Here is a 15034-nt window from a genome sequence, read left to right as displayed (position 1 = left end):
GGAAACTGGAGAAATCTGAGTTCATCCCTTCTGGTTGGAGGGTTCCTAGGTGGAAGATGAGGCACTCTTCTTCCAGCCATCGTGTTGCTATGGTCTGATGATGGAGGAGTCCAAGGACCTGCATGTCCTTAGTGGAGTGGGAGGGGGAGTTAAGTGTTGAGCCATGGGGTGGTTAGGTTGGTTGGTCTGGGTGTCCCAGAGGTGTTCTCTGAAACATTCTGTAAGTAGGCGACGCTCCAGGGAAAACAGCCCCAGCCTATTCAACCTGTCCCTACAGCTCAAACCCTCCAACCCTGGCAACACCTTTGTAAACTTTTTCGGAACCCTTTAAAGTTTAACAACGTCTTTCCAATAGGAAGGAGACCAGAATTGCATGCAATATTCCAAAAGTGGCCTAACTAATGTCATGTACAGCGCAACATGACCTCCCGACTCTTAGGCTCGATGTTATGACCAATGAAGGCAAGTGAACCAAATGCTGCCCTCACAAACCTGTCTGAATGCGACTCTACCTCCAAGAAAGTATGTAACTGCATCCTAAGGTTTCTTTGGTCTGCGACTCTCCCCAGGATCATACCATTAACCATATAGGTCCTGCCCAGGTTTGCCTTATCAAAATGCAAACCTCATATTTATCTCAATTAAACACCATCTGCCACTCTTTGACCCATTGGAAAGATTCACTTGGCTTGCTCCCCTGAATCCCATATGATCTAACATTACTAACCAGTCTATCAATGCAGGACCTGTTTAAACGTCTTGCTGAAATCCATACGGAGATGTCCATTGCCAGTTCAGTATCCAAATGGCTAGTTCTCCTTGTATTCCATGAAATCTAATCTGGCTAACCAGTTTCCCATGAAGAACCTTGTCAAATGCCACACTGAAGTCCATATAGAGCATGTCCACTGCTCTGCCCTCATCAATCCTCTTCATTACTTCTTCAAAAAGTTCAATCAAGTTCTTGAAGAAGTTAAAAACATTGTAGTTCCAATTGGACCTGCTGCAGATATGTGAAACACAGATAAATACTGAAGAATGTATGTGTAATTTACCAAATATTAATGGCATTCGTCTTTGAAAGACCATCTCACCATCTTGCTGGCTTGGAACATAAAAGATCCCTTTCACCTCTGTTATAATCTCTTCCAAACTCTTTCATCAGGCAGAAGATATAAAAACTTAAACACTCACAGCATTACTTTCAAGAGCAGCTTCTTCCCCATTGTTATTAGACTACTGAATGGACCATTCAAATTTCAATCCAAAGTTGATCTTGCTTTTTTTTTAGGTACATGTGACAATAATCAATCAAATGAAATCAAAAATAACCTGAAGCATGAGTCAGTGTAGAAAGTGATGAATACGTTGAAACCACTGAATTCTCAGTGGATCCATTGGAGGATTGTATTTGTGGAAAGAATTTTAAGTGTTGGAGATTCTGGTGATTCTGAAGTTGCAGTTGGTGTTTGTGATGAAACATCTGGAGATATTGTGAAGCCACCTGTATGAATGATGAGACAGACACACTTGCTTGATTATCTTATTTTGACAGTTATTATAGTCATGGTATTGAAAGGAATTCAGCGATATTAATCTTTAAAGTGAATAGATGGTTGTTTTGCTTTTATCAAATGGCCTGAATGTCCCATTCAGACAGAAGGAGTTGAGGTAACATTGTGTTGTACCAGCATGTCCAGATATAAAGACAGTTCTGCTATTTTTTAAAATAAGTGAATGACGCTCAGTTACACCTTGGTATTAAATATAAGGAAGCCCTGTGTTTAGAGAAAGCAATGTGGAGAAACAGCAGACAAGTCGTCAGTATTGTTTACCATGTTGAATAATGGGAATAAAAATGTTGTGATTGTTGGTGAGTGTGCTAACAATTTACCAAGAGAATCGGAACTAGAAGGAGATACGAACAATAGCTTGTTCTAATCATTGATGGAAGATGACAAATTTGTCTCAACCTGCAATTTGTGATATTTTACAGGAATTTGCTCATGTCTATCATGTGGAAAAAAAGAGTTATATTTTAAGCTGACAATGATGTACCCCATTCAGATGCTGAAATAGTAGCAGGCCCTTCTGACAATGAAATCGTGTGTGTGCCAATTAAACATGGGATGTAAAGTAGAACAGAATCAATTGAATGGCAGAATGGAGATTCATGAATTCCTTGGTGATGAATGTTTGGAGTATGAGCATGATGATTCCATACCTGACTCAGTTGTCAGGGACATTTATTGCTGCTATTAGGTTTGTTGTCATTATGTGTGAAGCTTCTGGAAAGTGAAGAATGCTTTAAATTCACAATCAAATTGTTTGATGTGATTTCAGAGCAAAATGAAAGTTGAATTAAAATCTGATGTGAACGTTAAAGATGCATAAAATGTTATGTAATAATATATCCTGACAAACCTAAAGCCAAGGAGACATTTGCAGGAAGATCTAATGTCAGCTATAAATAAAGAAATCATGTTACTATTGTCAGCACTGATTTGTGCTTGTCTGTTGTTACTGCTGTTCTTTCTTTTTGAAATTGTAAAAATGGTGCTGCAGTGTTCCCTGACTGTGGGATCTTTGAGTCAAATCCTATAGGTGTTGAAGAAGTTGAAACATTGCACTTTCCTTTCAACCAGCTGCTGATATATCAAATGCAGATAAATATTGAAGAATGAATTGTGTAATGTACCAAATATTTATAATGGCAATTGTCGAGAAAATGTATAGATTACCTGCAGCATGAGTTGGCGTCTGGATTGTTGAATAGGGTGAAACAGCTGTTGATCGATTGGAGGGTGTGGTGGGTATAGTATTTGTAGAAATAAGTTTAAGTGTTGAAGATTCTGCTGATTTGGATCCTGCAGTTGGGGTGTGTGATGAAACTTCTCGAGTTGTTGTGAAGCCAGCTGTATGAATGAAGAGGAAGAATTATTTGCTCGACGCATTAATTCGGCAGTCATCAACCATGTCTTTCAAAGTCCTCAGTTATAGTGATGATATAAAGTAAACCTGTGGTAGTGCCATTTTGATGAAATAATTGTGGATCCCATTCAGACTGAAGGGGTTATTGTAGCATACTGTTGTAACAACTCATTGAGATGTGATGGTGCTCTGTTTTACACATTAAAATACATGAATTGTTTTCAGTGACATTTTGGTATGAAAATGGAAGGAAAACATGTTTTCAGAGAAAGCAATTCCTATCAGAGAGACAGGAGACAAGACGTCGGGTGGTGTTTACTGTATGGACTATCAGGATTAAAAATGCTGTCATCATTGGTGAGTGTGTTATCAGTGTACAAAGCAGAAGAACATTGGAAGGTGATGTGCAAAAGAGTGTTTTCCAATACATAATGGAAGATATGTCTGAATGTGTAATTTGTAATTGAGTACAGATGATAGTGGATGAGAACCACAGGGCAAAAGGACTCAAATCTTCATATGATTTTGTCATAGTTCAAAATCACACAACACCAGGTTATAGTCCAACAGGTTTATTTGAACGTTCTGGCTTTCGGAGTGCTGTTCCTTCGTCAGGTAGCTAGTGAGGCAGTATCATAAGACACAGAATTTATAGCACAGGATCATAGTATCATGCAACTGATATGATATATTACCTTTGTTAAAATCTCTTCCTATCTCTTCTGTCAGGCAGAAGATACCAAAACTGAAACACACGTAGCAATAGCTTGAAGAATGGCTTTTCCTCACTGTTATTAGATTTCTGAATGGACATCAAATTTCAACCCAAGGTTGATCTTGCTTTTTATTGGCGAAAGTGAGGACTGCAGATGCTGGAGATCAGAGTCTAGATTAGAGTGGTGCTGGAAAAGCAAAGCAGGCCAGGCAGCATCTGAGGAGCAGGAAAATCGACGTTTTGGGCAAAAGCCCTTCATCAGGAATGAAGCAGGGAGTCTCTGATGTGGAGAGATAAAAATACTTTCTTTGCAGCCAAAACTTTGGTATTCCTCACTCTGTTCCATTACTGTATGATCTTTGTATGGTATGTTATAGTGCAACAGGTTTCTTTGGAAGTAGAAGCTTTGAAAGTACTTCCACAGAAACCTATTGGACTACAAACTGGTGTTGTAGGATTTTGAACTTTGTCCACCCCAGTCCAACCCTGGCATGTCCACACCTTTGTATGGTATGATCTGCGTGTACTGCACACAAAACAAAACCTTTCACTGGACCAAAGTACATGTGACAATAATCAATCAAATGAAATCAAAAATTACCTGAAGCATGGTTCAATGTCGGAATTGATGAATAGTTTGAAATGGCTTGAATCTCAGTCGATCCATTGGAGGATGTGTCGGGTACAGTATTTATGGAAATGGTTTTTAGTGTTGGAGTTTCTGGAGATTCTGATGTTGCAGTTGGTGTTTGTGATGAAACATCTGGAGATGTTGTGAAGCTACCTGTACAAATGAAGAGACAAAAACATTTGCTGGACTGATTTATTTTAACATTTATTATAGCCATGGTATTTAAATGAACTTGGCGATACTAATGCTTAAAGTGAATGTATGGTTGTATTGTTTTTGTCAAATGACTGTGTATTGCATTCAGACAAAAGGAGTCTAGGTCGCATTCTGTTGAATCAGTGTGTCGAGATATATGGACAGTTCTGCCTTTTTTAGACCTTAAAATAAATGAATGACTTTCAGTTACACATTGAAATTAAATATAAGGAAGGCATGTGTTTAGAGAGACCAATGCATGTCAATGAGAGAAACAGCATACAAGATGTCAGTGTTGTCAGTGTCGAATAACGGGAATAAAAATGTTGTGAACGTTAGTGAGTGTGCTAACAATTTACCAAGAGGATTGGAATTAGAAGGAGATATGAAAAATAGCTTGTCCTAATCAATGACGGAAGATGAAAGATTCGTCTCAACCTGTATTTTGTGGTACTTTAAGGAATATGCTTATGTTTATCACATGGAAAAAAAGAGTTATATTTTAAGCTGACAATGATGTACCCCCTTCAGAGGCTGAAATGGTAATACGCTGTTCTGACAACGAAATAATGCTTGTGCCAATTAAACTTGGGGTGAAAAGTATAATAGAATCAATAGAATGTCAGAATGGAGATTCATGAATTCCTTGGTGATGAATGATTGGAGTCTGAGCATGAGGATTCCGTACCTGACTGAGTTGTTGCAGGGACATGTGTTGCCGCTGTCAGTTTTGATGTCACTATATGTGAAGCTTCTGGAAAGTGAAGAATGCTTTCCATTCAAAATCAAATTGTGTGATGTGATATCAGGCCAAAATGAAATGAGATACAATGTAATATGTGTTTCGAAAATTCTGTAAGTGTTTATGTTGTATTTACATATTCTGTCAATCCTCAAGCAAAGAAGATAACTGCAGAGAGAACTGAGAAAATAGTATAAAGACGAATTCATGTTCATACTAGGTTAATATTATCAGCATTGATTGGTGCTTAGCTGCAGGGACTACTGTAGTTTTCATTAAGGTGTGGATCATGATGCCATGTGCCCTGACTGTAAGATCTTTGATTCTGATAGGATAGTTCTTGAAGAGGTTGAAAACATTGTGGTTCCAATTGGACCAGCTGCAAATGTGTGAAATATAGATCCATACTGACGAACGTATGTGTAATTTACCGTGTATTAACAACAACATTCATCTTTCAAAGACCATCTACCCTTTTTGCTGCCTTGGATCATAAAAGACCCATCTCACCTCGTTAAATTCCCTTCCAAGTTCTTTCCCTCCCCCCACCTTACCTCAGTTCCAACCTTCCAGCTCAGCACTGTCCCCATGACCTGTCCTACCTGCCAATCTCCCTTCCCACCTATCCACTCCACACTCTCCTCTGTTCTATCACCTCCATCCCCACCCCCATTCACCAATTGTACTCTTTGCTATCTAACCCCACCCTCCTCTCTGACCTATCACCTCCATCCTCACCCCCATTCACCTATTGTACTCTTTGCAATATACCCCCACCCTCCTCTCTGACCTATCACATCCATCCACACCCCCATTCACCTATTGTAATCTTTGCTAACTTTTCCCCAGCCCCATACCCCCTATTTATCTCTCCACCCTGGAGGCTTCCTGCCTCTATTCCTGATGAAGGGCTTTTGCCCGAAACTTCGATTTTCCTGCTCCACGGATGCTGCCTGACCTGCTGTGCTTTTCCAGCACCACTCTGATCTAAACTCCAATTTCTTCTGTCAGGCAGAACATCCCAAAACGTAAACACACATAGCAATATCTTCAGGAACAACTTTGCCCCACTGTTACTAAATTTCCGAATGGACCTATCAGATTTCAACTCAAGGTTGATCTTGTTTTTTTCTATTCTTTCTTTGCAGCCAAAACAGTGCATTTCTCACTCTGTTCCATTGCTCTATGATCTCTGTATGGTATATTATCGTCCAACAGGTTTCTTTGGTAGTAGAAGCTTTGGAAGTACTTCCAAAGAGGCTTATTGGACTATAACTCGGTGTTGTATGATTTTTAACGTTGTCCACTCCAGTCTAACACCGGCACATCCACATCTTTGTATGGTATGATACGCGTGTACTGCACACAAAACAAAACGTTTCAGTGTACCTAAGTACATGTGACAATAATCAATCAAATAAAATTAAAAAATTACCTGAAGCACGAGACCATGTTGGAATTGATGAATAGGTTGAATTGGCTGGAATCTCCGTTGATCCATTGGAAGATGTGCTGTGTGTTGTATTTGTGGAAGGAGTTTTAAGTGTTGAAAATTTTGGTGACTCTGACGATGCTGTTGGTATTTGTGATGTAACATGTGGAGATGTTGTAAAGCCACCTGTATGAATGAAGAGACAGAACTATTTGCAGGATTGTCTTATTTCAACATTTAATAAACCCATGGTATTGAAAAGAATTTGATGATGTTAATGTTTAAAGTAAATGTATGGTTGTGTTGCTTTTATCAAATGGCTGAATGTCCCATTCAGACAGAAGGAGTTGAGGTAGCATTCTGTTGTAGGAACGTGTTGAGATATAAAGTCATTTTCCCCTATTTCAGACATTAAAATAAGTGAATGACTTTCAGTTACACGTTGGTACTAAAGTTCCGGAAGCCCTGTTTTTAGAGAAAGCAATGCACGCCAGTGGGAGAAACAGCATACAAGACGTCAGTGTTGTTTACCATATCGAATAATGGGAATAAACATGTTGTGATCATTAGTGAGTGTGCTAACAATTTACCAAGAGGATCAGAATTAGAAGGAGGTATGAAAAATAGCTTGTCCTAATCAATGATGGAAGATGACAGATTCATCCCAACCTGTAATTGTGGCATTTTACGGGAATTCGCTCGTGGTTATCATGTGGAAAAAAGAGTTATATTTTAAGCTAACATTGATGTACCCCATTCAGATGCTGAAATGCTAGCAGGCTGTTCTGACAATGAAATCGCGTGTGTGCTAATTAACATGGGATGTAAAGTATAACAGAATCAATAGAATGGCAGAATGGAGATTCATGAATTCCTTGGTTATGAATGATTGGAGTCTGAGCATGAGGATTCTGTACCCGACTCAGTTGTCAGGGACATTTGTTGCTGCTATTAGGTTTGTTGTCATTATGTGTGAAGCTTCTGGAAAGTGAAGAATGCTTTAAATTCACAATCAAATTGTTTGATGTGATTTCAGAGCAAAATGAAAGTGCAACTAAAATCTGATGTGAATGTTAAAGATGCATAAAATGTATGTAATAATATATCCTGACAAACCTAAAGCCAAGGAGACATTTACAGGAAGATCTAATGTCAGATATAAATAAAGAAATCATGTTACTATTGTCAGCACTGATTTGTGCTTGTCTATTGTTACTGCTGTTCTTTCTTTTTGAAATTGTAAAAATGGTGCTGCAGTGTTCCCTGACTGTGGGATCTTTGAGTCAGATCCTATCGGTGTTGAAGAAGTTGAAACATTGCACTTTCCTTTCAACCAGCTGCTGATATATCAAATGCAGATAAGTATTGAAGAATGAATTGTGTAATGTACCAAATATTTATAATGGCAATTGTCGAGAAAAGGTATAGATTACCTGCAGCATGAGTCGGCGTCTGGATTGTTGAATAGGGTGAAACAGTTGGAATCGCTGTTGATCGATTGGAGGGTGTGGTGGGTATAGTATTTGTAGAAATAAGTTTAAGTGTTGAAGATTCAGCTGATTTGGATCCTGCAGTTGGGGTGTGTGATGAAACTTCTTGATTTGTTGTGAAGCCAGCTGTATGAATGAAGAGGAAGAATCATTTGCTCAACGCATTAATTTGACAGTCATTAACCATGCCATTTAAAATGCTTCAGTAATAGTAATGCTTTAATATGAACCTATGATAGTGTTATTTTGATGAAATAATTGTGGATTCCATTCAGACTGAAGGAATTGTTTTGGCACTTTGTTGTAACAGTTCATTGAGATATGATAGTGCTCTGTTTTACACATTAAAATACATGAATTGTTTTCAGTGACATTTGGTATGAAAATGGAAGGAAGAGATAATTTCAGAGAAAGCAATTCCTGTCAGAGAGACAGGAGACAAGACGTCGGGTGGTGTTTACTGTACGGACTATCAGGATTAAAAATGCTGTCATCATTGGTGAGTGTGTTATCAGTGTACAAAGCAGAAGAACATTGGAAGGTGATGTGCAAAATAGAGTTTTCTAATACATAGTGGAAGATATGTCTGATTGTGTAATTTGTAATTGAGTATAGGTGATCGTGGATGAGAACCACTAGGCAAATCTTTATATGAATTTGTCATAGTTCAAAATCACACAACGCTAGTCTATAATCCAACAGGTTTATTTGGATGTACTGGTGTTTGGAGTGCTCTGCCTCCGTCAGGTAGCTAGAGGGGCAGTATCAAAAAACACAGAATTTATAGCACAATATCATAGTGTCATGCAACTCATATATATTGAACAACCTAGATTGCTTTGAAGTATTTCATCTTTTACAATAAGTTGCAGGTTTAGATGCATTAATATGTAAATCCCAGAACTTCTTTGAAGTCACATTCTCAAGATAACTTCAGGTGTTCTGAAAAAAGGTGACATTTCAGCTCGGACAATGCATCTTTCCGAAAGCTAGTACTTCCAAATAAACCTGTTCGACTATAACCTGGTGTTGTGTGATTTTTAACTGTGTACACCCCAGTCCAAAACAGGCACCTCCTCATCATGATTTTGACATTGGCAGGTCAGGTGCTGATATGGTGGAAGGGTCTCTGATTGGAGTCTGAGCTTGATGATTCCATACCAGACTCAGTTGTTGCTGGGACATTTGTTGCTGCAGTCAGTTTTGATGTCATTACAGCTGAAGCTTCTGTAAAATGAAGAATGCTTGACATTCACAATTAAATTATGTGATGTGATATTAAACCAAAATGAAATGAGCAACAATTTGGTATGAGTTTAGAAAATGCTTTAGAAAATGTTTGTGTTGTATTTATACATTCTGTCAATGATCAAGCAAAGAAGATAACTGCAGAGAACTGAGAAAATAGTATAATGAAGAAATCATGTCAATATTAGGTTAATATTATCAGCATTGATTGGTGCTTGGCTGCAGGGACAACTGTACTTTTCATTAAGGTGTGGATCATGATGCTGTGTGCCCTGACTGTAGGATCTTTGATTCTGACAGGATAGTTCTTGAAGAGGTTGAAAACATTGTGGTTCCAATTGGACCAGCTGCAAAAATGTGAAATGTAGATACACAGAAGAATGTATGTGTAATTTACCGAGTATTAACAACAACATTCGTCTTTGAAAGACCATCTACCCTTCTCACTGTCTTGGATCATAAAAGATCCATCTCACCTCTGTTAAAATCTCTTCCTACCTCTTCCGTCAGGCAGAAGATACCAAAACTGAAACACACATTGCAATAACTTCAGGAACACCTTTTCCTCACTGTTATTAAATTTCAGAATGGACCTATCAGATTTCAACCCGAGGTTGATCTTGCTTTTTCTATACTTTCTTTGCAGCCAAAACTGTGCATTGCTCCATGATCTTTGTATGGTATTCTATAGTCCAACAGGATTCTTTGGAAGTACTTCCAAAGAAGCCTGTTGGACTACAACCTGGTGTTGTGTGATTTTTAACTTTGTTCACCCCAGTCCAACACCGGCACATCCACATCTTTACATGGTCTGATCTGCGTGTACTGCACACAAAACAGAATGTTTCACTGGACCGAAGTATGTGTAACAATAACCAATCAAATGAAATCAAAAATTACCTGAAGCATGAGTCAATGTCGGAATTGATGAATAGTTTGAAATGGCTGGAATCTCAGTTGATCCATTGGAGGATGTGTTGGGTACAGTATTTATGGAAAGGGTTTTTAGTGTTGGAGCTTCTGGTGATTCTGATGTTGCAGTTGGTGTTTGTGATGAAACATCTGGAGATGTTGTGAAGCCACCTGTACAAATGAAGAGACAAAAACATTTGCTGGATTGTCTTATTTCAACATTTATTATAGCTATGGCATTGAGAAGAATTCAGTGATATAAATGTTTAAAGTGAATGTATGTTTGTATTCTATTTTTATGAAATGACTGTATATTGCATTCAGACAGAAAGAGTTAATGTCGCATTCTGTTGTAGCAGCGTGTCGAGATATATGCGCAGTTCTGCCTTTTTTAGACTTTAAAATAAAGGAATGAATTTAAGTTACACCTTGGTATTAAGTATAAGGAAGCCATGTGTTTAGAGAAAGCAATGCACATAAGTGGGAGGAACAGCACACAAGATGTCAGTGTTCTTTACCATATCAAATGATGGGAATAAAAATGTTCTGAATGTTAGTGAATGTGCTAACAATTTACCAATTGGAACAGAATTAGAAGATATGTGAAAAGTAGCTTGTCCTAATCAATGATGGAAGATGGCAAATTCGTCTCAACCTGTAATTTGTGATATTTTATGGAAATTCGCTCATGCTTATCATGTTGAAAAATGAGTTATATTTTAAGCTGACAATGATGTAACCCGTTCAGATGTTGAAATGATAACAGGCCCTTCTGATAATGAAATAGTGCGTGTGCCAATTGAAGTTGAGATGAAGAGTAGAACAGAATCAATAGAATGTCAGAATGGAGATTCATGAATTCCTTGGTGATGAATGATTGGAGTCTGAGCACGAGGATTCCATACCACACCAGGTTATAGTCCAACAGGTTTATTTGGAAGCACTAGCTTTTGGAGAGCTGCTTTGTTATCAGGTGGTTGTGGAGAATAAGATTGTAAGACACAGAATTTATAGCAAAAGTTTGCAGCGTGATGTAACTGAAATTATATGTTGAAAAAGGCCTGAATTGTTTGATAAGTCTCTCACCTTTTAGAGTGACCATGTTGGTTTAAGTTCTTTCATATGGAAATCACAAAACATTTTTAAAAGCTATATTCTCAAGTGACTTTAACAATTGGTGTCATGTCGGCCCAGATAATGTATTGAAAGTGTGAGTTTCCCTGTGTGAGGCTGTCTGTGCCACAATGGTCAGACTGATTCTAATCTAAAAAACGGATTTACTGTATCTTATGGATTCATGCAGTTTTTGAGCAAAGTAAAATGTAATTCTGCAAGTCCAAATTCACCCCACAAACTTATATGTGTATGTGTGCATGTGGGTGGATATATGTGGGGTTGTTATGAGTGTCTGTAACAGAGTGTGTTTATGTGTGTGAGTGTAAGTGTAAAGGGGTATAAGAATATCGATACAGATACCACCATACACGTGGGCACACCTCCCACCATGTACGTGGCAAGTACTCATGCAACTCAGCCAATGTTGTCTATCTCATAGGCTGCAGGTAAGGATGCCCTGAGGCATGGTACATTTGCGACACCAAGCAGAATACAGCCATGGATGAATGCATACCACACAACAATCGACTGACAGGGGTTTTCCTTCCCAGTCGGAGAACACTTCAGCGGTCCGGGATATTCGACCTCGGACCTTTGGGACAGGCAACAGCAAAAGGTGGCCATGCAGAGGCTGATGGCCAAGTTCGGTACCCATGAGGATGGCGTCAACCGGGAACTTGGATTCATGTCACACTACAGGTGTATAATACACACACACAGATGGATGGACACACACACACACACACACATACACACACACAATCCTACACGCACTCTCCTACAGACACACACATTACGCAGACCCTCTCTCATACGCTCACACAAACACTCCCACAAACACCCTCTCACAGACTTAAACCCCTTTACACTCACACTCACATGTATACACACCCTCTGTCACAGACACTCAAAAGCAACCTCCCTGACCCTCCACCATATTCACACACACGCATCCACATAAAAGTTTGTGGGGTGAATTTGTACTTGCAGAATTACATTTTATTTTGCTCAAACACTGCATGAATCGATGTAAGATTCAATAAATCTGTTTTTTAGATTAGAATCAGTGTGACCATTGTGGCACAGACATTCTCACACAGGGAAACTCACATTTTCAATACATTATGTGGGCCGATGTGACACCAATTGTTAAAGTTCACTTGAGAATGTAACTTTTAAAAAAGTTTTGTGATTTAGATATGAAACTAACATGGTCATTCTAAATGTTGAGAGACTTATCAAACAATCCAGGTCTTTTTCAATTTATAATGTCATGCTGTAAACATTTGCTATCAATCCTGTGTCTTACAATCTTATTCTCCACAACCACCTGATGAAGGCGCAGCGCTCCGAATGCTAGTGCTTCCAAATAAACTTGTTAGACTACAACCTGCCGCTGTGTGATTTTTAACTTTGTACACCCCAGTCTAATTACTGAGTCTCCAAATCATGGATACCACCTGACTGAGTTGTTACCAGGACATTTGTTGCTGCTATCAGTTTTGATGTCATTATATGCGACTCTTCTGGAAAGTGAAGAATGCTTTAAATTCATAATCAAGTTGTTTGATGTGATTTCAGAGCAAAATGAAAGTGGAACTAAAATCTGATGTGAATGTTGAAGCTGCATAAAATGTTAGTTATGTAACTGTGTATCCTGACAAACCTAAAGCAAGGGAGATATTTGCAGAAAGATCTGATGCCAGGTTTTAATAAAGAAAGCATGTTAATATTGTCAACACTGATTTGTTGTTTGTCTGTTGTTACTGCTCGTCATTCTTTTTGTGATCATAAAAATGCCGCTGCAGTGTGCCCTGACCGTGGGATCTTTGATTAGGATCCTATAGTTGTTGAAGAAGTTGAAACCATTGTGTTTTCCATTGAACCAGCTGCAGATGTCAAATGTAGATAAATATTGAAGAATAAATTGTGTAATGTATCAAATATTTACAATGACAATCATCTAGAAAATGTATAGGTTACCTGAGGCATGAGTGGGTGTCTGAATTGATGCTTGGGGTGAGATCGTTGGTATCTGTGTTGATCGATTGGAGGACGTGGTGGGTATAGTATTTGTAGAAATAAGTTTAAGTGTTGAAGATTCTGCTGATTTGGATCCTGCAGTTGGGGTATGTGATGAAACATCTCGATTTGTTGTGAAGCCAGCTGTATGAATGAAGAGTAAGAATTATTTGCTCGGCCCATTAATTCGGCAGTCATTAACCATGTCATTTCAAAGTCCTCAGTTATAGTGATGATATAAAGTAAATCCGTGGTAGTGACATTTTGGTGAAATAATTGTGGATCCCATTCAGACTGAAGGAGTTATTGCAGCATACTGTTGTAACAGCTCATTGAGATATGATGGTGCTCGATTTTACAATACAGCTTTTAAAATATGAGAATTGTTTTCAGTGACATTTTGGTATGAAAAAGGAAGGAAAACATGTTTTCAGAGAAAGCAATTCCTGTCAGAGAGACAGGAGACAAGACGTCGGGTGGTGTTTACTATCGGGTACGGACTATCAGGATTAAAAATGCTGTCATCATTGGTGAGTGTGTTATCAGTGTACAAAGCAGAAGAACATTGGAAGGCGATGTTCAAAAGAGAGTTTTCTAATACATAATGGAAGATATGTCTGAATGTGTAATTTGTAATTGAGTACAGATGATAGTGGATGAGAACCACAGGACAAAAGGACTCAAATCTTTATATGATTTTGTCATAGTTCAAAATCACACAACATCAGGTTATAGTCCAACAGGTTTATTTTAACGTACTGGCCTTCAGAGTGCTGCTCCTTCGTCAGGTAGCTAGAGGGGCAGTATCATAAGACACAGAATTTATAGCACAGGATCATAGTATCATGCAACTGATATGATCTATTACCTTTGTTAAAATCTCTTCCTATCTCTTCTGTCAGGCAGAAGATACCAAAACTGAAACACACGTAGCAATAGCTTGAAGAATGGCTTTTCCTCACTGTTATTAGATTTCTGAATGGACATCAAATTTCAACCCAAGGTTGATCTTGCTTTTTATTGGCGAAAGTGAGGACTGCAGATGCTGGAGATCAGTGTCTAGATTAGAGTGGTGCTGGAAAAGCACAGCAGGCCAGGCAGCATCTGAGGAGCAGGAAAATCGACGTTTTGGGCAAAAGCCCTTCATCAGGAATGAAGCAGGGAGTCTCTGATGTGGAGAGATAAAAATACTTTCTTTGCAGCCAAAACTTTGGTATTCCTCACTCTGTTCCATTACTGTATGATCCCTGTATGGTATGTTATAGTGCAAAGGTTTCTTTGGAAGTAGAATCTTTGAAAGTACTTCCACAGAAACCTACTGGACTACAAACTGGTGTTGTAGGATTTTTAACTTTGTCCACCCCAGTCCAATCCTGGCATGTCCACATCTTTGTATGGTATAACCTGCGTGTACTGCACACAAACAAAACCTTTCACTGAACCAAAGTACATGTGACAATAATCAATCAAATGAAATCAAAAATTACCTGAAGCATGATTCAATGTCGGAATTGATGAATAGTTTGAAATGGCTTGAATCTCAGTCGATCCATTGGAGGATGTGTCGGGTACAGTATTTATGGAAATGGTTTTTAGTGTT

General features: G+C 38.6%; 1 protein-coding gene across 1 annotated transcript; it reads right to left on the bottom strand.

The window, feature by feature from the left end:
• Nucleotides 1–1385: 1385 nt before the first annotated feature.
• LOC132830024 (mucin-2-like) lies at nucleotides 1386–14668 on the bottom strand. The gene is made up of 8 exons (XM_060847852.1): nucleotides 14626–14668; nucleotides 13396–13578; nucleotides 10285–10467; nucleotides 8080–8262; nucleotides 6650–6832; nucleotides 4248–4430; nucleotides 2742–2915; nucleotides 1386–1504 (listed from the first exon to the last, which is right to left on the bottom strand). Exons 1-8 carry the CDS (start codon nucleotides 14666–14668, stop codon nucleotides 1386–1388), a joined length of 1251 nt encoding a protein of 416 aa, XP_060703835.1.
• Nucleotides 14669–15034: the final 366 nt, after the last annotated feature.

The sequence above is a fragment of the Hemiscyllium ocellatum genome, chromosome 1 (genome assembly GCF_020745735.1).
Source record: "Hemiscyllium ocellatum isolate sHemOce1 chromosome 1, sHemOce1.pat.X.cur, whole genome shotgun sequence".
Lineage (NCBI taxonomy): Eukaryota > Metazoa > Chordata > Chondrichthyes > Orectolobiformes > Hemiscylliidae > Hemiscyllium > Hemiscyllium ocellatum.
The sequence above is the reverse complement of the archived record's forward strand: the minus strand, read 5'-3'. Positions and strand labels throughout refer to the sequence as shown.